Source organism: Haliotis cracherodii, unplaced genomic scaffold, assembly GCF_022045235.1.
Source record: "Haliotis cracherodii isolate W230 unplaced genomic scaffold, xgHalCrac1.p SCAF_13, whole genome shotgun sequence".
Taxonomy (NCBI): Eukaryota; Metazoa; Mollusca; class Gastropoda; order Lepetellida; family Haliotidae; genus Haliotis; species Haliotis cracherodii.
Genome location: NW_027266268.1, coordinates 25,307,947 through 25,333,289, shown reverse-complemented (window position 1 = coordinate 25,333,289; position 25,343 = coordinate 25,307,947). Strand labels below are relative to the sequence as shown.

The window sequence follows — 25,343 nt, the reverse complement described above, 5'->3', positions numbered from 1 at the left end:
AGGGCAACTTCTTGACCTTCATCAGGGCAACTTCTTTACCTTCATCAGGGCAACTTCTTGACCTTCATCAGAGCAATTTCTTCTTCTTCATCAGGTCTACTTCCTGCCCCTTCATCAGGGCAAAATGTTGTTATCCATAAAAGTTTCATGTTTTCATGTGAAAGCTACGTGGAAAGGTTGTTTATTTCTCAAATAGTTTGCCACAGTAAGCTGTGTGAACACTGAAACATTAACACGTATGAAATGGTGTTTTTCCAATTAGGCGTGTGTGTTTTTTTCCACTATGTTGGTGTCGATATGCTAGAGTGTGAAAGTCACATACGACAAGTTCCACATGGAATGTGTGGGGAAGGTTACAGGAGAGTCCCTGCCCCCTGGTCCCATAGGAAACCAGTGTCTCATTAGGATTAGAGGGGCTCTGAAGGGTAAACAAAGCTAGCCATAAACAAATACACCGTTGAGACCACCAAGGGGATATTCACCAAGTGGACATGTGTGCACTCGTAGAATATTTTACATATTAACTGTTAACTGTGAGTATCGTCAGGAATAAAGAGCTTCTAAAAGGCTTGTCTCTAGGAGGATATCTAAAGGCAGCATTCACGTTTTATTTCTATTTTATCTGCGTAACATTTAAAGTTCAACACTTGTTGCCTCTGGCTTGTTTTAACATGGCCTCCCCCTATGGGGCCTCCAGAATGTTCAGTTTTGTGAAAGGGTCAGAAAATTCATGTCGTGAATGCTTAAGTCATCAACCACAAACAACGTCTTCATACCATGAACACACCAGTAATCAGCTTGCTGCAAAGAGACATTTCCAGGAATATTGGCATAAATCATGCAATGTGAATCATGGACTTGGAACTTGACTGATAAAGCACGGAGACCTACAGCAGAAGGAATATTTATATATCCACACCAGCAGGGGGGTGGGAGAAGGCAAGCCTGGGGGTAATTAGAGACGGCCTGGGGGTAGCGTCTGATAGGTTGATGAGAAGGGGGTGGGACACATGTTTAGGGGGATAGGTAAGACGGAAATTGAGGTCCTCGTCTTTAGGACAGGGAGTGGTATATGTTCCAAGTGAAGGAGGTAACTCAAGTGGTTTCGGCCAGGTGTTCTGATTTATGATCGAAGGGAATAAAGAGGGTATTCTTCTGAAAGAAGTTCAAGTCATAAAGAATGGAACTGTACTGGTGAAATAATCACGATCATGCAAAATATTTCAACATTTGACTCCCAAGACGATGCCACCTTGTTATTTCTGTAAACACGATCCGACCATTTGACTTACCAGACTAAAACACAGTCTATGGAATCTTATATTACACAAATATATTTCTCTCCTCTAAATTGTTTTGCTGATGCTGATTTCATAGAATCATGAATCAAGAATTTTTATTGTACATAACACCCTCGTAGGGCAGGGTACAAACTATCTACATATAGAATAAATACTCATATGTGAATAGAACTGCCAGATTTGCATTTTTATAATCGAGACTGGAATATATATTTTTTTTTTAAACCAAAATCGAGAGTTGTGATGCAGGACAATGGACTGACCATGTAAAACTATTTGGACCCCTGTTATAGGGTTTGCTAATTATAATTTATAAGCAAATTGGACTTCCCACCATGTTTGTTTGAACTGTTAGAACACGATCTCACGAAGGCTGATCTAAGGAAGCCTATCTGACTTTGTTATAAGCTTGGAAATTAACCTATCAGATGATGCAACCCAATTTCGCTGAAACTCCAGAACATGATCTCCAGGTGACAAGACCTATGGAAGCTGATCTTGGACACTGTTACAGGTTTTTTCTGCTGGTGTATAATCAAAGTCTTTGCCATTACAATGAGAGGCCAACTTACCACAAACAACCATCTCAAAAGACTAGTTGTGCTGCCTGTAATAAATCAATGACTTGAAACATAATGCCACCATGAACATTCCAGGAAGCAAACCCGTCCCACTGATAAACAGACATACTGCCTTATCAAATGGGGATTAGAATACAGGATTAGGGATAACTGTCTCCGAATCCTACTGAGACCATGATTGCAGCCGAGAGGTAGCAAGATGTGTCAGATTTATCAAGCATGGATTAAGATTTGACAAGGAGATGAGGTCTGAGGACCAAGATGGTGTCCAAGTCAGTTGGACATACACTAAGGGTGTTGTTGAGGATGATGGATGGGGCGTGTGTGGTGGCAGCCGTTACCAGGTAAACAAGGTCACGGAGTGCACGCTGGTGGACATACAGGTGATAAGAGGGGAAGTAGAGTGTTGTCCACACATATTTTCAAGTACAATATACTGTCACCAGAAAGTAATTACCTCAAAATCGAGGGATTAGAGAGAATGAGTTTGGGTTTACTGTAGGCAAACGTCTTGTCTCTAAAATGAACATATTTTAAAGAAAAAACAGTTGTTAAATTATAGTTTTAAAATATTATAAAAAGGAGCCCAGACACTTTCTTCATTTTCAGATACTGCAGATACTGCTGTGTTGGATATATTTGTTTCTGGGTCTGTATGATAGACTAGGTTTAACACTGCTTTTAACAGTATTCCAGTTATATAACAGCATGACAGCTTAATGTGGGAGGAAATCCCAAAATTGATGCAGGTCTCAGACGTTTGGAGGGATTAGACGAATGTGAACACGCATGGACAAAAATAGAACAGACACAGATTGCTTCCATCATAAAATAGGACAGCTGCCAAATAATATTGCTGTATAAGAAAGAAAGTTGAGCATAACTATCGTGTTGAGCCAAGATTCCAAGCCAGATAAGCAGTGTTAGTCATTTATCATTCCTGTGTTCTACGACTGAAGAAAAACAAACATTAGGTTGTTGGGACATAACCCAATGATATGACACACTTAAATCAAGAGAACCCATTTTCACCAATATAAGAGTCTTCGATTGAGAACAGCCAGACTCAGATATGTAAGCAGACTTGATGAATTTGCATCGACTTTCTGGCGCTTACTATGAAAAAAGCCTGGTAAATTAACCCAAAAATGTTGAAGGCGACAACACCAAACAAACACGGGCTGGCTGTAGTCTGTCGACAGGAGATTTCCGTGCTTTTAATTCATTCTTTTGGAATAGAAGGCAGCTCTTCTATTTACTAGGGTGGAAGACTACCATCACAGATGACAATGTAAACAAGGCCAAGTCCAATTCCAAACAAATTGTGGATCCACAAATAGTTTGCCACTTTCTTGCATCTCACACCAGTCTCCAAATGTCTGTCCATGTCAGTCATCCCATCAAGTCCCAGAACCATCTCTCCTTTCTTATAGGCAGTATTAATTGAGGAACTATCTTACACATCTTTAGATAACACCATCGTAAACCCATCAGGGTTTATTGACAGTTCTCAACAAGTTCTACAGTCAGTTCATCTGCTTTTGGCTTTTGGCTTTTGACAAAAACAAAAACTGTATTGGACTATGCCACTATCAAATAGTAACAGCTGATTTTTTCATACAGCAAATGTATTTTGATCACTGCCACAATTTTCAGGCTGTTAATGTAAACAATCTTGTCAACTCTACCACAGCCGAACAATTCACTTGCCTTTGCATGTGTTTGTGATGGGTGCCACCAGTGGCTGGATATGCTCACCTTTTAGCGAACACCTTGTGTCGTCACTTTTTGATAGTGATTCATAAACACATGCTCATTTTTAGTCGGAATCACACAATGAGCGATTTCTTATGATTATGGAAAGGCTGTTGTGCCTTTTATTTTTTATTTCCTTTTTCTATAATTAGCAGGATACAAGTACAACAAATATGTGAAGGTACGTGTTAAAATTAAATGTAAAAGTAAAGAACACCCGATGCTTTCCCAAAACTACAGATTGTCTATCATGCCCTATATGTATATATCTGCTTTGGTCATACAACACATTAATCACCATGGTGATTTATATAACCAGGCCAGTTCAGATTAAGCTTGTCATGACAAGCACAGGAAAAATTTATCAAGTGTATTTTGATCCCAAACATAAAACATTCAGAACAAAACAAGTTTGGGATCCTGAAATATTTTTGGGATATTTGTTTGCAGTGAAGACTGAGCACACAATCTTCAATAAAAATATCTAAAAGATATTCATGATCCTTAACTTTTTTTGCTCAGTATACATACAGCCCAGGTGGATGATGTCCTCGTCTAAGGTGCCGCAATTCGCTGTGCAGAGTTGCGTCCCTTGGGCATGCCAGAAACCTATGATTGTGGGTTCGAATCCAGGTTCGCCCCAATTATGTTTCTAGGTTTGTCAGCACCATACCCGTGCTCGTGGGTTTCACCGAAGTGGTAAACGTCTGAGACCTGCATCACTTCAGGCTTTCCTCCCACATTAAGCTGACATGCCGTGATATAACTGGAATACTGTTAAAAGCGGCGTTAAACCCAACTCACTCACTCACTCATGTCCCCAGCTTACATTCCCCTCTTCAGCTCATATTTATTTTTCAATAACAACAATGGAAAAATAAACATGGATGTTATTTTTCAACCAATATATTTATAAAACTCAATAAAATGTCAATAAAAGCAATACAAAAACAGGAAATATTGTTTTTCTGTTTTCTTTCCATACCATTTTTCATAATGTTCATAAATAAATAGCGATAAAATCAATCCACAAACAAAGAAGCTATGGCACCATCTAAAACAAACTTTGTCCTTCTTTAAATGATGCTAATTATGTCGTTTTAAAAATTCCTCAAAGCTATCCGATTTATACAACCACAAACCTTCCTGGAGTGTGTGCTGTTTATCCCCAACATCTTCAATGGGTGTCTGACTGTTTTGAGCATTATATACCAAGGAATGGGAGGGTTAGGGGCAACTTCTTACACCTTCTTCATTTTTGTATTTCTAAGTTGCTGATGCTGCCAACTGAGACGTACTTTACCTCAGTGAGAGAGGATCACCGGGCAGGAAGAGAGACCGTTCATCACTAAGGAGTTACTTGTCTGCTTTTCATGAAAGGTCTGCTAAAGGTCTGCGATCTCTTCAATGGATTTCACGATAACAAAGAGGAAAGGAGACAATTTCTAGGCTTTAAAAAGTGTCTGCTTCATTCATCAGGGGCTCCACTGGCTATAGAAGCTGTACAGTTATAAAAGGAAATAGACTCCTGATCAGATCTACTTGGAAGATCTGAATCGATGGAAACAAACGTGAAACCTGATGAGGTATTTCTCCATCATCCATCTCGTCCCCCCAAATAGAGGTAAATCAGGACAGACTATATGCTATTCCAAAACATCTTCTTCGAGATCCTATGACTTACAAAATAAAACATCAAGTTTATCCACTTAGGAGAGCTGGAGATAGCTAAGGCACAGATCTACAACAGCTAAAATTTTGTAGCCAAAAATATCTTCAATAAGATTCCACGACTTACAAAATAAAACATCAAGTTTATCCACTTAGTGGGAAAAATAGAGATAGCTGAGGCACAGATCTACAACAGCTCAAATTTTGTAGCCAGGTCTTTCACTATTCATTTGATCAAGCCATACGACAGATGGATATGTTTTCAAAGTGAGAATTTTGCATGGCACACCCGTATCACAGGCCTGTGTTTAATAAAGAATCTCTGTTGACCCCTGATACGTTTTATTTGTTGATGTGATCGTGGGCACCCTACCACACACACACTGTCGTCCAACTTACCCGTGTGGACTGTCGATATTGGCAAAGCCATCCCAAATTTATGTCCAGTCATGTTCAGGTTGCCAATCTTTTTAACCTTTCAGCAGTAAAGACAGTTAATTTGTTTGAACGGACCCAGGATTCCTTTTCGCCAGGCAGGTGAATCGCAGTGACATGGGAAGATAGGCATTTATTTCACACTTTCCATGCTCAGTCATGTTGTGGACTGAATTAGCCATCGTGATGATGCTAATGGCACTTATTTATATTGGTTTGCTGTATAATCTCATGCCAGGCTCAGCATTGGAGACCGGGGTGTTGATACAATTTGTTCTAATTAAACTGAGTGGTGAATTAATTAAGTAATTACACTAGAATTTTGTTTTGGGATCTCCTTTGATGCTCACTGTCTGATCTCTTCTCTTACAAAGATGTCACATACAATCCCTGGATACACAGTTGGAATGTTGAACCATTTAAAGACATGGAGAAACTTTGCATTTAGCATGAAGATTTGCCCCAAAGTTACAACAAATTAACACATTTGTTTTTACAGAAACTTTTTAAGTCATACAAATCTGTTTGTTTAACACCGCACTCAGCAATATTCCAGCTACCTATATGCCAGCGGTCTGTAAATAATCAAGTCTGTACCAGACAATCCAATGATTGATGTCATGAGCATCGATCTACACAACTGTGATACAATGACTTCATCAACCAAATTAGAAAAAATGATTGCTGAAAACTGAATCTTCACGGGTAAGTCTGTCAGTGGGAACAACACTTTTTATATTAGGTACACTATTAAAAACTTGTCTGAAAATGAAGGCAGTCCTGATATAGCCCACATTCAAGTTTTTATGTACATAGGTGGTTATTGAGAAAATGTTAGGCTGTTTCAATTAATATCAAATTAATATTTAATTGATTTGACCTTTAAAATCCATAAATTGAAATCTTAATATCCAATATCCTAAATTATTTTGTTTCAGCTCAATACTGAAGTCAGAAAGGTTCATATTTCAGGAAATCAAACTGGTGCCCTTAACGCCAGAACCGAAAAACAATGACCAGAATGTTGATGTCTGAATATTTCATAGCTATATGTTGAATCATTAACACTAAATACTGATGAACTCTATTCCCAGACAATGTCTAGGGAAAAAGTGCCTATTTCTGAATGATGGAATAGCGATCTTGTGTGACACATCCTGATGAGGATGCGTAGCCTATCAACTTTAGCATTACATATGTCCCATGGCATGACATGAACATCCCAGTGGGCTATTTCAATTATACAACAGTTGCAGGATCACAAGTCCAGAGACAACCATGTACAACAATAATAACAATTCCTACACAAGCAGGTCCCCCTCTTGGGGTCTCTAAAACACACAGTCATCTGTCTATTGAGGAAGCACTCTCGACCAATTCGTTAGCTGCCCAATTCTTTCAGTTCATATACCCAAGGGAGTGCATAAGTCAATATCACTGCTTCTCTTTGCAGCTGTTTGTGGGTGACTCAACCACTAGGGGGTGGCCCAAATCTAAATATGGCCTTTTTAACGTTTTAGTTTTTGTCTCGATACTAACAAGTGCAAAAACATAGTTCAGTTTCTCTCGAACAGCTGTTTTCGACATGATTTTTTTCAAGTATTTTTATCACTTTCTTATACTTAATCATTAATAAATATCAAGTGATAGCTTTAATTTCTTTACCAGTGCACTAGTGCAGTGTTCTTATGAATATTTATTAAATACAAAAAAAATATGCATCTTATCGGTTTTCCTTAAAAGCTGGCTTCATTATGCTTCCTAGCTTCATCATCGACACCATCAAAAGACAATTAAGTTCCTATCTTGTTTAAGGAGTTAATAAATCGTTAATTGAGAAAATGTTTACACTTTGATGAATGTCAGTGAACAACAAATATTGAATAATGTTCAAACAAAAAGATTTTAAAAGGTCATCAGAAGTTGCCAAATGGTGGAGGATGTGGATGATCTAATCATGTCTCACGGCCCCTATTACACTTCAAAGACTTCAGCAGACCATTTCACAATGGACGACGGCATGGTCACCATAACTTCATTCAAAATTATATTTTGGAAACATGCACATGATTGGTGTGATGAATTCTACAGGCAACATAAACACTCCTGCTTGTAGTTTACGGCAGGGGTTGGCATCCGTCTCCTCATCAGTTCATGGATCAGTGGTCCAGCGCTTGGCTCGAGAGCCTTTCACGATTGTCTGCACAGCCGCTTCGAAAGCATTGTAGATAATTTGCATACAGAGACTGAAGGCCTGTGACAGTATTAATCATTGTGGACCCTACCTTAAAGGGCAAGTTCACACGGAAATGAACCATTTTTTCTTGTACTTTTTCCACATTAAAAGTGTTAACATAGAAGTGTCATAGACAAAAATATAAAAACATCATATTTAATTAACATATTTATTGCACTAAAACGATTTATATTTTTCACATTTACCAAGTGTTCTATTTCCATAACAAAAACACCATGGCTTATGCCCCTTGCAATATGACGTCATTGGTGCCAATTGATAAACATTATGACGTCATCATGCTTTGTTAGAGCCGCTTCACGTGGTGTAGGTACAGTTTTGTGATTCTAGCACTCTCAGATGCCAGCCAGAATTGTGTTATGCTGAGTCACCACTGCGCCGGAGTGTGTCGTAGACCATGTTGTTTTACCGCAAACTGGTCCTTGATAACTTTTGCGTTGAGAATAGACAGGGACCCAGTTGAATTGGCACCAATTACGTCATAATCTAAGGGGGATAACTCAGGCCCATTTCGCTCGTAAAACGAAGGCCTCATAACGGCATATCACTTTCACACTATTGTGAGCTTCCTACTTTCACTGTGAAAAAAATGAGTGTATATTTTCAAACACAGATACTAACTAATTCTAAAATTGCGTTTTGATTAGAAAAAGAAAGAAAGTGATTTTTGCGTGTACACTTCCCCTTTAATAGAATGACAAGTCCTAACGGATGACTCACAACCTGCCTGTGGTCGCTTGGTAGTGACGAGATCACTAACACAGGTATTGACGACTTAAAGGACACAAAATTGAGTTTCGATTTTCAAACAAACCCATTGGTTTCCAGCCAGCCAAAGGAGTAATGTGCCAATCCATAACTGATTATGATAACAAACTACAGCTTAGAATAAATGCCTTCATTTGCTGATCATGAAATTCTTCACCACAAGAAAAGAATTGAAACCAAGTATCTCACCAATACTAATAGGAAATTATCAGTTTTTACATCCAGCATTTCTAAATATTGATCTTATTGATGAAGATCGTGTGCTATATACAAGCTGACATTACAGTTACCACAACTACTGGATTACATGCATAATTTAGTAACACTATTAACAGCTGCTAATTACATCCTCCAAAACTGACACTCTGTTTGTTTCCTTCGTTAATACGGTGTAAAAGATAGATCAGGTTTTACACTCCCGATTCCTGCATGTCTGGGGGTAAGAGTGGTTCACAAGAAACATGTGTTCAATAATGCATGTATCTGTGTCATTCAATTAACAAAATCAATAATTGTTGAATTATTGAATAAAGTGAACTGGATATGAAAATAGCTCAGCATGTGGGGCATATTGGATAACGGAAATGATTTCTGCCATCACAAAGAAAATGTGTAGTAAGCGATATTCATTTGTCTCCGCCAAATAAAGGGACACTGAGCCACACATGTATTGAACCATATCCAGGTTATATTGCTCTTTGGGAAATATGTTTCGGATGAATTAATTCCACATTGTGACAATGAACTTGAGTATATGATTTTACTCATTTTATATGGGGCTAAGATCCCAAAATCTTCTTCTAAATGTATTATTTTCTAGCATTGTTTTCTGTTATTTTCAGTGACGTCAAACCCATGATGGATTTGAAATATTCTGATACAAATGTCATACAAAATACCTCAAATCTGGAATAATTCATATAATAAGAACTCCAAACTTGTATATAAAAAAACAGTTTAAACATTAATTTCAAAAGTTCAGCTTTGATTAAAGACTAAAAACAATGAGTGTTTGCAATTGATTTGAAACTAAATTACAATTGCGAGTGATTTATCACAACCCCTTTAGGGGTCCAATCTGCCTATTTTCTCACCGATTTCTCCTTCCACCAGACACTGACGTCTTGTTCCTTGCAGTCATTGTGCAGGCCTGGTGTCATTGACAGGCCCTCGTCTTTGCATAATAAGACTTTGGCCAGAGGCTACCATCAAACCCCACAATTATTGATTTTGACGTTTTGTCTAAATCTCCTGTCTTAGAGCCATTAACTGCTAAAATTTTGTCTCTGCCTCCATGTAAGATCTCTATCCTTCAGCTGCTACAATGACCTTTGTGATTGCTTAATTAACCATCAGGACAGAGGATTTCGGGGAAAAAAAATATTTCCTGAAATACTTTCTTTTGATTTTTGAGAACAAAATAACATGTGACTATGTAGACAAATAGAGATTTTCTATGCCTTCAAACGAAACTCCAAACTTATTTGATTAGGGGCATTTATTTAGATAGAGAAATAATTAAATGTCTTGACCTTCGCTCTGGTAATTTGCTTCATCAAATGTACAAGATTTCCTCTATAACTGATGATGACATTTGGAAAATCATTTAGCTTGAAGCTATCACAGATCATGAATTTTTATTTCAAATTATAATTCATATTTTTTTGGGGTCATATATTGAACTGAAAATAGAAAGAGGATAGTTCCTTCTGAATGATATTTCATGAATTTGGATAATGTCAGGTTGCGGAGATTACTGTCATTATTTGATTTACCAGGATTACCAGACATACGTATCGCGGGCTCAGTATATGGGACAAGATACAGAGGAAATAGCCAATCAAAATGTGTCACCGAAAATGAGGCACTTCCTCAGGAACTATAAGCAATTTGGCCAATCATTATCAAGTAGGGACAGCGGCATCAGTGGTTTGAGTGGCAGCCTGTCACTGCTGGTGGGTCACCATCATCCACTGTCAAGTCCCACCTCAGAATCTCCCAACAGAGTAGCCGTGACGGTTTACATGTTCGCAATATTGCAACGGGGATGGACTTCACACATGGGGAATCTATATTCCCTGTCTTAGGTGTGGAGCGAGAGTGAGCAAACACTTTTCACGACAACACTCCATGAAGGAAGGCACATGTTCAATAATTTCTTAAGTGACCAAAATGTTAGCCTTGCTCCAAGGCGCTACTGAAAGAAAAGTCCATGAACGTGTAGTAATTCTATCCTCCTAATAGGCAAGTCTACATATGTGGACAGTGAGGACTCCAGTCTCTAATAGGGACAACTTATTTTATGAATTAAACTAATGATTATTGTCTTAGAGATTTGTGCAAGTCTTCCAAAAAATCTGATCCAGACGTTGGGTGGGTGATCAAAATTTTGTGTGTGGAATACAACCAAGACAATGTGTTGGTTTCATTGTGTGATGTCAGAGAACATCATCAGCAACAAAGGCCACCCTGTTTAGTGTTATGGTACAAATTTGAGTTGATGGTTTTCAGAAATGCCTCATTATGACAATCACAGTACATTAAAGTGATCTCAAATAATTGGCACCAAGTTGGGTCATGTTACACTACTAGACTGTTAATTATTGTTTTTTTTATTCTCTCTGACAAGCCCTCAGGGTAGTGCCATCGTGAAACGCAACAGAATATGTTCTTAACAGCTCAAGGCGAAGCGATCACCAATTTATAAGGAAACTGTCCATTTACCAATTATTCCCTTGAATGATGGATAGTTGTTAACCGTCCTTAGCAGGAAATATTTTCTCACATCATCATGTTAACTCTTGAGTCATGCTTGGAGGATACAAGTCTGTAATGTCATTATAATTATCACTGTTCTGTACTAAAGTGCATAAATTACTCTCAATAATGGGGCAGTATTGACTTTGTAACTAGCATCCATTTATAACTTTCGGTACTATGAATTAACATAAAACATTCATTATTCACAACAGCATTGTACATTAGCATCAAAACCATCTAATAAGAGGAAGCAATACAATTAATCCCACAAACCACCCAATTGGGACAGGGTACAGACATAACTAATATTTTTGTACATATAACAGCAACACTGTGTGTGTGTGTGTGTGTGTGTGTGTGTGTGTGTGTGTGTGTGTGTGTGTGTGTGTGTGTGTGTGTGTGTGTTTATGTCAATTGATTATGTGTATGTGTACAAAATTGCCTCTGTTCAAAATGGACTGTTTCTTGCAATAAATTTATCGTATCTTATCTTATCTTATCTTATCGACATATTTAATCATTATGGCATTATGACATACAAAACAAAATGATATATAACTTACAAATAAATGTACTATTAAACTAAAAATAATATATACATAAATCTCAATAAAAATATGTTTGTACATTTTAGGCCAACAAATACTATCTTGAACAACAGGGTTCCTAAGACTGTCTAAAGTGAAATAATAGTTGCAGTGGTCTTGTCCTAATTATGTTTGCATTTTATCATGTTGATATTATATTTCAATCGTGCCAATATATTCTGCGATGGTTTGTCTGGAAGTGTCACCTGTCACGACCTGCAACCACAAACTGGAGTTGGATGACCCCATTTATCATCAGTAGCAGGACTGACGACACTCCAGGAGGTGTGTGGCACCAGTCTCTAAACCCCTGCAAGTGGCTCAACAAGGGAAGCTTAGGGTGGATATAGTTTTTGTGGGAAATTTGATAATGATGACTGGATGTGTCAAGAATCAATCTGAAGTTAAAGCATTAAGCTTGCGCCAAGGTGATGGGGGAGGTGATGGGAGGGAGCTTTTGGTGGTTGATGCAGGTCTGTGACGAGTTGGGAGGGGGAGTGAGCTGTTGATGCCGCACTGTGGAGAGTTGGGTGGGAGGGGGTACCTACTTCCGCAGGATGGGGAACCTGGGGAGAAGGAGGAGGCATGACAGGAAATTCAATAATGGACGACTTCCAAAGGAGGGAGGAACTCCTGTGAAAAATGATGATGGCAAGAAAAGTGAGTGCGTAGATCCCTCATTGATCATTCCAAGATGGCTGACAATGGGAACTTGGATTTTCTGGCTGCCATGTCAGCGATAATACGCAATGTCACGACTTACAGATACACAGAGATAGGTATTTGACGGAACAGATGAGCAGATAACAGCATCACTGCTCGGTCTTTGATAATACGCATCTCCAGTTTCGATGATTAGATGGCATAGGTTTAGAACATATCCAATGTAGCGCTTCATGGAGAGTATGTCTCCTCGTTTAGCAAGTATCATCCATAACAATTAACAGTCACAACAATACCAAGAAGCAGACACCAATAGGATTTACCTCTTCACAGCCAAATTACAGCTATCCAGCAACTCTACATAGTCTTAATCATAGCCATCTTTATGCATAACATATATTTCAGTCATAATCAAAATTTAGCATACAATTACAGAATTAAAAGTATTCTAAAGTACCAGACTCTAATGCCATGATTCACAGAAACACAATGGCATCGATCCAAATTTTAATCCATTTTGAAAATTTGCATCTGAATAATAACTCACAGCATTAATCCTTTTAACTGCACACCTGTCATTGTTTGAGCAAAAACTGTTTCATAAAATTTAACCCTCTGGAATAATTATTCAAAAAGAGTCTGATCAAAAAGGGCTAGGGATGATTTATCACGGAATATCTCCAAACACCGTTTATCCTAGAACAGTCTTTTCACGGCTACATGGACTGCTATCCGGCTAACAGACAACAAAGGAACCGAGTTAATCAGTTAGACCCAGAATCTCTTTGTTAAAGACGCGACTGGAGTGATCATTAGAATCGGGCAAGAATTTCGTCCTTCCTAATCGACAAAGAAAAACAGAGCATAGTGTATGGTGAAACCAAGGCGATACGGGATCCCCTTGAAACAGTTTTAGCAGGTATTGTAGTGTGAGCCAATTCTCACACATGGGGAGTTCTTTTGATCAGTTGCTAGGAGAATATCACCATAAAAGTGATCCATTTTGTTATTTTATACACAATTTCAGTTCCTTTCAACCATGGACAAGGTTTTATTTTATTCCAGACAAGTAAAAATATGATCGCTTTCCACCACAAAGACCTTGAATGGTTAGTCAACAATGACAGGATCATTTGACCAGTGCGTCAGCCTCAATAACCCGAGAAGTGTTTTGTAAAAATGGGGGGATTTAAGGAGGCTCGTGTCTAAGCCGGGGACCATAAATGTAGAATCGTATCAATAACGTTCGACAAATTCACCATTGTGTCATCATGATAAAATATTCAGTAGCACAATCATGTTGGAGAACAGGAACACGGCATTATGTGAGTGTATTTATGGAACTATGGAAATGATACAGTTATCTATTTTTTAAATATAGAACCAAATGTATGAATCATAGAAAAATGCCTAAAAAGAATTGAAGTAAAATAAGTAAGTTTAACCTGAAGCGTCCAATCCGTCCTTCAAACTGCACACCACAGCATATTATGAAAACACAGACGTAAAATTTAGCAGTGTTCTAGCCTCGCACTATTTATTATCGATTATGCTGTCAAATATTATGTAGGAAGACAAATGTTTCTGAGACCATAATGCCTTCGTAACATGCAACACCTAGCCACCAGTAACATCATCCACAATAAACTATTTCACAAATGATGGGGGTCTTCTCAAGGGGAGAATTTACAGATAAGTTATCGCAAAATATGGCAGTTGGCATTCTGACCATGGGCTATCTTACTGCCCTCCTCTACCTTAATCCTGCTCCAGTGGTTCCTGTGCTGGTTCATCCCAGACCACCCTATAGACCAGTAGGTGGCCGCTTTATCTCTGATTGCTCCAACAAGTGCCATCACTAATTTCACATCCTCCTTGACATAACGCATATCAAATGTCGACTCTGGCATAATAACTTAACGAAAAGGACATCTTCTCAGTAGGTCACCTGACATGACTACATAATTACCCATCATACTTATCAGCTAAGTGTGCAACCCAGCTCCCCCCCCAACCCCTCCCCCAGAAGATCAGATTCAGGTTCCTGAACTCCCTGGGGAGAATCCACATAGGAAGCGTGCATATCAAAAGAAAGTGTAGTCTCTTCCATGTACGATCACAGCTGGAATAAATTAATTGAGAGAATTTCTAGAAACGCTAATCAGAACCACATATTTTAAACATTAAGTAATTGTGCCTCAATTCTAATATACAAACATTTACAAAAATGTGTTATCACAAAATACCAAGGTATACTAAATATATTGTTTCACATCCAGTCAGATAAATTAAGATGGTAATTGATAGATTGTTATCAAATATTGCATCTAAATCAATCAACACTATCTTGTCTATGGATCAGTCTATCTGCTTCCTATCTCCACTATCGTCATTTCACCAAATCGTATCTCCACTATCGCCAGCGTGGAATTCCTGCGATGAAACAGTGAGGCTCTGTTCAACTTTGATCCAGATTTGATTGTGATTCAAATTTTCCTTTTGAACAAAAGATTACATTTACAGTTTTCCAGTTGGCAATGTCCTTCCCATTAAACATTTTGTTGGTCTACAGGGGGGTCTGTCGAGTGGAAGAGGAGCTATGAAGAGACAAATGCTATCATTAAAGATGCATGCCTTCTGACCGATTAAACATTATGGGGGAAAGGAATTTGCCATCTGTCTCGTGTGGACAAGCAGCCAAACTAACCATTGCTAATCATTGCAACGAATACTTAGTTACTTATCAGTCATAGTCATCCACAAAATCTGTACCCAACCGTTTCTACGCTGCACCAAATTGTCAAACTGTAAAATACGAGTCCAAACAGTTCTGGGTTTTTTCAGCTGAATAATGAGAGATATAGGACAAAAATATTGGGAGGATGCAGTTATAATAATAATGATACAATTTATTGTTCTGCTGATAGATTAATGCAAAAGGCAGCCATGCACGCTTAGGTGCAGTCACATTTTCCACTTAATCAATGCGCTGTGATTAATTTAGCCACAACATGCAATGTGCGAGTTGCACTGTCTACTGCACTGAAGCGTTCACTTCGAACCATCAGCCTGGACGAAATGGAAGCAGTAATTCACACACTCCATGGCAGGCCGAAAGTAATATTGCCTTATACGGCCTTGATAGGCAAGTTCTCATCAAGACTGTATTTAACCTACAAACTTACATCAAAGAACCCCTTGATTGATAATAAGGTGTACGCTACTGGGGAACATGACAGAAGAGGCACAGGCTTGGGATCTGCCACCATCTCATTTTTTTCAGACTATCTCACCATGGGGATACTCCTTCAGTGATTAAGGAAGATACAAACTCAATGTAACTCCGCAAAATACGTCCTTGAGAGAATAAAAGAAATCAGATTATTTTCTGGAATGCAATACAGACAGGTAGTCTCATGGTTTTTATCTTCCAGATGAACTATTACAGAAAATACATGCAACACCTCCTAAGCAATATTTCCCATTGCAGGTCAGAAGAGCACTACACATGCGAGCGGTGGGGACAAGTCAATGCTGGGCACTGAAGCTGTGGACTATAGGCTGCATGGAAATCAGCCCTGCGGGCCGACTTGGCGGAGAGCTGCGAACAGATCTGGTCTGTGTGCTGAAGCTGCCATGACAGTCAATATATTGGAATTCTGAAGAACAGGAAGCCCGTCGCGATGCAATATTTTCAACCTCAATAAAGACAGTCGACCATGTTAAGAATTAATGAATTCTTGCTTCAATATGCCACATACAGGGAGAAATCAATGATGGCCGACCTTTGCCTGGTTTGATACTATCAACGAAATATAAAATATCGAGAATATTTCTTGTTTTACCTCTCAGGCAAACCTCAGTATTGATTTGCATAGCAGCAACCTAGGTTCGAAATGATCAACTATGTATTTAGTTTCTGTTTAATAATTAAACTCTGTTGATGAAATTCCCTAGCAATTTCCTGGGCCTGTACGTCTGTTGGATTATTCTGGACTCGGCAAAAATGTTAGATGATAATTCAAAACGGTGGATGTGAGCGTAGGGATCAAATTTTAAAGCAAAAAATTAACAATACATCTCAGATTGCATGTGTTTTTTTCCAGAGAAAATATCAAAATTAAGAAAATGGTTTACTTTCAACTGTTCCTAGTATAGGGTTGCATAGAGAGAATCGATATCCAATGAAATTTAATCTTTACAAGGTGGATGAGGGGTCAGTAATGAAGCCAAACAGATACGCTCCAGACTTTCCTAAATGAATTTTACGGGAACGTGTGATGTATACGATTGGGAATCAATACCAGCATGCCTTGCGGTGCGGCGGTATCTGCTGACAATCCTATAGATCAGAAAATGCCTATCGATGATTGGCCGGGGCAGGTTTTCACCTTTCTTCTTACTCCAGCAGATGCCGATCAAAATCAGGTGATTATGGGAATGAAATTTGCATGATAGGTTATTGAACGTCCAGCACTTTCCGAGGCTGTCCAGCTTTGAAGTGTGCGGAGCTTGTCCAATGTTTACAAGCACAGTGATGCGCAATACATCAAATACAAAAGCATGCTTCTATAGACTCTATTCAGTGTAAACCTACAGCCACTCTGGGACTTTACCTCTAGAGATGGTGTCAACTTCGTACACAGTTATCAAAACTGTTGCAGGCTTACCACCTTTGCAAGTCAAAAGGATCACTCCAATGCTTTTTCACCTTTTCTCTCTTCTCATCATGTATTTTATGTGTACTAACGGCAAAGCTTTTATCAACCCTGCATGGTGCCGAAGGCCAGCAAATGGTTTTGGAATCTTTAAAGATCAAAGAACTTAACAGTTTTTTAACTGTTCATTTGTGTGCATGAGTATGGAATGTTATTGAAAGGCTCATTGTGAGCAGATCGGAGCTGTTTGAACACCATTGCTGAAGGAAAATGCCTGTTTGGTTTATGAATGAAATATACAGATAGGGCATTGCCTCAGGCACAACAGCTGTTTCTCGTATCAAGTGGTAATTTCATTTTATTGATTCAGTTTTGACAGTCCAACAAATACTAAACAAGGGATTGGGTCACAAGTGTTGTGACCTCCATTTGTTACAATCAGCGTACTCATGTGTTATTTATTAGGCTCGGGATATATGCATATTTTTTGTTTATCAAAGTGAGCCAGACCTTTCATTATGAATAATCATATACGAAAATGTCAGCTATCCAATTTCAACCTCCATTTCACTTCCAAATTTTAGCTTCAAATTAAAATTGATCTCTAAATTAATTTCATAATGTCATTTTTAAAAAAAGCAAAGATAATATGGGATGAAATGAAATTTAGAAATCCTAACAGTACCACTGACTTGGGCACATGACATGTGTGCTAATATTGGGTTTCCTGATTAGAACAGGGACCAAAATGAGATTTCATGCATTCCAAACTTTTAGAAAATTAAAGTCTGTAGGGGGTGAAATATTCTAGGGGAGCTGGAATTTAAATCATGCACACACTGTTTGGCTGAAGAGCAAAATTCCCCCGCACTCTCCAGAGGGAGTTTAGTATCGTCCAATTGTTTATGCCTAAATTGTCAAGTGAAGCAATTTGTGGCAAACTTGATTAGCACAGCAAATAACATTGCCACTCGACTACCTCTCTTAATTGCAATCCAGGATTATTAAGAACACAGCGTTAGTCTACCCCCTCACTCCATCTGAAATGCAGATTTCACACATTGGAAGGGAAAAAAGTTACTGTTACCAATCTCTAATAAGAACATGTTGTCTAATAAGATTTTTTTTCCAATGAACAATGTCTGAAACTATCTGACAAAAGGTACTAAATCTCTGAATACGAGAGTACCGCGTGTCAAATGTTACATTTCATTTTTTTTCCAGATTCGTTTTCTCTCTGGATGAATTTTTCCCATTTGCTAGGCTACTAAAAAGTTCCATTCCTTCACAGATAAGCTCATTTACCCCTACCTGGTTGGCAGATCAAGGAAAATGTCTCGTTTTTATACAACTACATACTCTGGATGAGAGGAAAAACAGGACACCTTGTGAAAGTACTCGAGCAGACGACGTAAACATGTCAATATGTAAGACAATATGAACTTGATATGAATCTCAGGAAATGCACTTCAGTTCCTTCAAGAATACCTATAAATAACCTGCTTTGTTGACATGGAAATATTTTGAAATGAATTTTGTCATGCACAGTGCATTGAAGAGTTCTCTTTAAGACTTGTGCGAGCTCTGTGATAATTGCCACCTCTGAATAATTTCTCGGCACTTCCCATGCGGCAGTAGCATTATTTTGGTTTCAGCCGAACCCTTGCTGCCTGTAGTTTGCATCAATTGGTGGCATGGTTAATCAAATATATTGTACATCCTTTCACAACTGCTCTTCACGGGGAACTATATGATGGCGTTTTCATGTTCACAGGAATACAATTGCAATTGCTTCTAAATAACACTCTGTGAGTTTCAAACATTAGATGAGGACAAACATTTAACTTGATAAACACTGTTTCTGAATCTCCCATCTCACTGGGGCTCCTTTTCAAATTAAATGGGAGTTGTTTGGTTCTATCAAAATGATATATTTTCAGCGACTAAGCATCATCCACTTTCACCACTGTAATGAAGGTTTGTGCTTATCTATGCTGAACATACTCAATCAATGTCTGCCTTGAAACTGTGAAAGAAGCTCTGAGAAAACTCTCTGTATCCATAAATAATCCATGCACAAACACAACTAGATGTAGGTATGAACAAGCATTACCAAGGATTTCCTCCACATAAACTGGAAGACAGAGACTTAATACCCAGAGCAAAGCATATCTGGAGATGTCCTGAGGTGTGGAGAGTGAAGACGAAAGACCTCCTCTAAAACAGGATTTATATTATTACTCATAGGCTTAGAAATAACCGAGTTAAAAAAAACGTACATGCACTTGTGCCAATACCAGTGTATTGTTCATGTCATTCGAATCTTATTGTGATGTAAGGTCGGGATGACGTCACACAAGAAACAACATCATAGCTGAAGATCTTTCAACAATTGAGATTTTCTAAGATAGCGGTCGTGATGAGTGCTTTTTTCTAAAGGGGAGATCAAAAGGATTTAAAAAAATGGGTATTAAAGAAATTATTACACTCACATTTGTGTCATACTGATTTTTCTAAACTAATGTAAAAAGTCATGTATTACCCTTGTTTCCGCTCAGAAAATACAAGAATTCTGACACTCTTTTTGTAAATCATTATAACACACATGCTCGTAGAATAATCTCTATATCTGTACCACCAGAGTATAGAATACCTAGAGGTTCCTAGAAGCGAGGAGAGCGGAGATGAAAGACAGGATTATCTCTCACTGGATGGATTTGAAAACAAATTTCCATGTGGATGGTTTTAGATGGAGGTACAGCTGAGAGTTCAGTGAAAGTAAAAACAAATAATTGGATCAGGACGGAGCTCACTCTGATAAAAGTGGCCAGAATTCCTGCGGGGATTACTATGAGAAGTCGGAACATCTGTCATACACTGGCATATTGTATAGCATTGAGCCGTTCAGCTTAGTCACATGGCCTGTTCTAAACAGTGCACATCCACTCTGCTCGATTCATAAATATTCAAGCCAACTCAATACCTAACTGTTGTGTGTCAACTGTATTTCAGCAAATTTTGGTTAGCTTCAAACTTGCAAATCTGAATGGATTTTGTAATACCACGACTTGACGTGGCAGAATTACATTTCTCTTTTTTTAGCTTCTACAGATTTCTGTATGATAGAACGGGGAAAAAGAAGCGGTTGGAGCCCATTTTCTGCTGATAGATTCCTGTTAAAGTTATGTGGACTGAGAAAAATAGAACTATGGTGTCAGTATTGCTACAGAAGAAGGAAGATACGAGCACTGCTTGAACCAACACACACATTTCCCTCAGCCTACATCAGAAGGATTTACAATAACTCGACAAGATTAATACAATAATTCCAAAAACTTGTACGATGGAGTCTCCACGTCTCGGAAGAGGCCTGCTGCTATTATCTCTTATAGAAATTCAGCTACAACACTCAAGTGTGTCTTTTTCAATCTCCGAATGACAATACATCCTCTATTTGCCTGATCATACCATCATTCATCACAAATATTGTAATACCTCCACACCAGAAAATCAATCAATAACAATTTTATTAAACCTTTTTTTAAGCTCAAGGTTTAAGCAAAATTTAATTGACTACTAACACATTACAGTTCATCAAAATATATTCATGATAATTGAAATCATATCATAATGATAGTGGATTTAATATTTTCAATCAAAACAATTGGCATAATTTTTTCTTCAAAATATGTGAAATATAGTTCCTTGAGCTATACATCTGCATATTTGTAAGTCAAAAAACATTTAAATCATAATGGGATGGGGGTTTGGTGTCAAAGGAAGACAACACAAGCATGACTATAAATCTCAATAACCCGCTATAAGATCGCACAGACATCAAATACTGTGTTGTGTATGCATATTATAACACTCATATGTGCCAATGTAAATACGTACAATGGGGAGATTAAAAAGATCCAGAAATGAATTGAAAGCACAACAGAAATACTCAAACTCGGCAGCAGAAAATACTATGGGGGTCGACATGTGCATGTCTGCCGAGCCTCGGCCGAGCAAATACCCAGGGGAAGCTAAAAGAGGAGAATAATGCGTGCTTCAGAATGGAGAGAATACGGCTTCAGGGGTGACCAAGAAATGAACACACCTTGTCATGCATTCACCTCTTGATTCAAAATCATTCAATAAGTATATTTGTTCGGGGAGACATTTTTTTACTAATTGAAGTAACTTGTAATTCAAGGTAGGCTTATGAGGGGATATGACACTTCCATTGTGTATTTCCTATAGCCTGGCATGTTGGGATTATTCACCCTTGTACTTATGTACCGAATTAACATACATGAGTACCCCCGAATCTCATTAAATATTCAGTCATTAAAACAAGTGAAACATGACACCAAAGCCTAACTGAACAATTTATTCAGTTACACCGACTTCAAAATACAAATTGATAAATAAATAATTATACCGACCCCCAATATTTGAAATAAATATTTACATGTATCTGCACGATGACCTTTATTCATAAATGACATTTCATCTTTTTTTGTGTGTGTGTTATAATGAAAATGGGTTGATTTATGCTGGACCTTCATTATAAGGAATTTATATAAGTTTTCAACAGATCAATATTCAAGTATAAATATTTTATCATAAGAATATTAGAGACTCAGTGAAACATCAGAAACTTATCATATGAAATGTATGAATAATTTGTGGACAGAAAAATAAAATAATTTTGCAAATTAGAAGGTGTGCATCCATAAAATTTAACAAAAATATGTCATTCTATGTCATCATATACTTATCCATGAGGAGAATGTATGTATCCTTTGAAGTTTTATTAATCCTTTGTAACGACATATTCACATAATAATCCATTTAGCGGTAAAATCCATGGTGGCACATGCTTGGAACGGCTGTCTCCTGTCGATACGAGGCACACACACACTACAACAAAGACTGGATAATCCTTGGTCAAATCCATCTGAATATTGACAGGAATCAAAGAAACGGCTGAAAAGTGAGGCACAAGACACAGGCCAAAGACTGGCCAACACTGGTTGTAAGATTCTATAGAAACCATGGCCCTGGTGGTAGTACTCACCTGCGACAAAAACATCACCGTAGCATCCAGTGTACACAATCCATAGCAATAGTAGCATCCGTAACGACAGAGGAGAGAAGGATGTAGCAGTCTTTCTCCTAGCCATGTCAGTCCATGTGTAATCCATGATGTTGTAAGTCTAGTAAACTACACAATCCTGGCTTTGTCACACCTCATGTGGAGGGTGTCCCCTTCTTATACACACACAATCTAAGACCAAATGCAGGACGTCCGTGTCTCCGTTAACTGACGTTCCATGCGGCAGCAGGCTAGCATACTCCCCTCTCAGCCTCTCTCCCTGCTAGGAGCACTGTGGAACAGCCAACAATGTCTTTCAATATAAGGTTCATTATGGAGCTGGGGCAGACTCATTATGAGAAAGGGGGGTAGGTGGGAAATGTGGCTAGGCTGAATGTAGGAGGTGGGTTGTTCTAAGTGGAAAACCCCCTGTGAGGGTGCTGTGCTGTGTCTAACATTATAGTGCTAAAGGCTGCCCCTTGTTTTCTCCCATTCATAAGTGCTTTCACACATAGCAGGGCAGGACTACCCCCAGGCTGGCCATGTGTGTTATACTCATTATAAGGTCTTTCCACACCTACTCGTCATTAAAACGGAATACTAAAGTTGGGATTATAGAGTTGATCTTGACCAGATATTTTGTAACTTCTAACTGGTGCTAAAGATATTTCAACATCATGTGTGTGATGTGGGAACACACATTTTCAACACCGTCAGCTTTTTCTGTTATAACATGAAGTTAACTTCAAACTTTCAACCTATTAACTATTTTTTAAACGTGTACATTAGACGAGATATAATTAAAACATATACTGCTCAAAAGAACTTACGAAACGTTTGTTTGTTTCTTTTTTGTTTAACCCCGCGCTCAACTATATTCCAGCTATATAACGGCGGTCGGTAAATAATGAAGTCTAGACCAGACAATCCAGTGATTGACACCATGACCATCAATCCACGCAATTGGGATCGATGACATCCATCAACCAAGTCAGCGAGCCTGATCACCTGATCCTGTTAGTCGCCTCTTATGACAAGCAAGGGTTAAGAAACACATCATTCTTTCTTATTACTATAGTTAATCTGTAATGCAGATTATATCATATTACTACAGTTAATCTATGCCATGTCAGATTAAGTAAAGTAATCGAAAAATCCATATTCCTTAACTTCTTTTAAAAGTATATATTTCTTTTCAGTTATAAAAAATAATTTTTAGGTATTTGAAGCCTATTCACATTTTAACAGTATAACAGTATAGAACTTATATAAAATTAATTATAAAATTTAAAATATATGATTAAGTTTTATACACATTTCAAAATAAAATAGATTCAGTAATGTTGGGAGATAATTTTTAAGCTATTTCATGATGTTATCAACATATCCTATGGTTCACAGGAATAGTTAATCTTCCACCCTTGTATCATTCACATCGCCATAGTGACATTTGAACAGTGAACAATCCCTCCTGTACAGTCTAGTTTTTACACAGAAACATTTGATGTGTTAGTCTGCCAGGAATGGTTTTGATGTCTAGAAATTAATCATTTTGAACTTCCCTAATTCTTCGGTGAAACTAAATTGAACAATTACAAGCTCAGATTGAATTGAACAGACAAGGGATTCTTGTAAAACATACAGGATGTGGCTTTATTTGGAATAGCCTGGAGGAAAACTAAATAAGAAACTATCTTCCTTTCATGTGGTAAAATCATATGAATGTGCTACTGTTTGGGCAAAAACTTCAATAATCAATATGATTTAAAAAAGAAATATTAGAAACTTAATGATTCCACTGCATTTTCACTGTGTTTTTTTTTACAAATTTACTTAACTATACTGTACAAAAAAAGTAAAGGATCATGAATATATTTGGTTATATTTTTTTGGTAGTTTATTTACGTGCACGAACAAAAAATATTTCATGATCCCTAACTGTTTTGTTCCTGCATATGATTTTTAAAACTTTATTTCTTTTTATTTGGAATGCTCCCATCACAGGTTGTCCAAGTGTTGGGTGACCGTTTTTCACCCCCCAGTCCTAGCTAGCATTCCCCTAGTTGGCGCCTAATGCATAGTTACAGTTGCTATGTAATACATGGCCATATCTTTACAAATAACGATGTTAAACATATTGCATATGTGACAAGAAGTTATACAAAGTTATATACTGTTTCCCTGTGGGGATTCCAGGTTTAAATAGGTCCCAAGCAACCTGTGCTGATCATAAAAGGCCATCAAATGGTTTGGGCGGTCATCATACCCTGAAGGCGTTGATCGTTGTTCATAATATTGATCACCAGATTGTCTGTTCCAGACTTGATTATTTACATGACACCGTCACATAGCTGAAATATTGATGAGTGTATAACACAAAATCATTGTTTGCTTGTTTGTTGTTTAATGCCGCACTCTGCAATATTACAGCTATATTACGACGGTTTGTAAATAATTGAGTCTAGACCAGACAATCCAGTGATTGACATCATGAGCATCAATCCACGCAATTGGGATACGATGACATGCCTCAACCAACTCAGCGACCCGATCTCATTTGTCGTCTCTTATGACAAGCAGTCAGCTTTTACAGCAAGCATGGGTTACTGAAGACCTATTCTACCCGGATCTTCACGGGTTGCATAATCATTGAATAACATCCACCATAATAGATTAGTATGTGTCCATACACCAAGACTACACATGTCCCATGAGCCATGAGCTCTATAACTCAAAAGAAGTTATAGGACCACACAATTCTTTCATATTACTAAAGTTAATCTACAGTTGCATGAACTATACAATACGAAAGAATCAGGTG

At 38.0% G+C, this 25,343-nt stretch overlaps 1 protein-coding gene and 1 pseudogene across 2 annotated transcripts in view; one reads left to right on the top strand and one right to left on the bottom strand.

The window, feature by feature from the left end:
- The window catches only part of LOC139459799 (discoidin domain-containing receptor 2-like), a 159,488-nt gene extending 136,691 nt beyond the window's left edge, over window positions 1–22,797 (bottom strand). For both annotated transcript variants that reach the window (XM_071241478.1, XM_071241480.1), the window contains exon 1: window positions 22,505–22,797. In XM_071241478.1, the coding sequence (XP_071097579.1) occupies window positions 22,505–22,631 (127 nt within the window). In that variant the 5' untranslated portion in view covers window positions 22,632–22,797. The remainder of the gene's footprint in view (window positions 1–22,504) is intronic.
- On the top strand, window positions 12,624–16,441 carry LOC139459368 (uncharacterized; annotated as a pseudogene).
- Window positions 22,798–25,343: the final 2,546 nt, after the last annotated feature.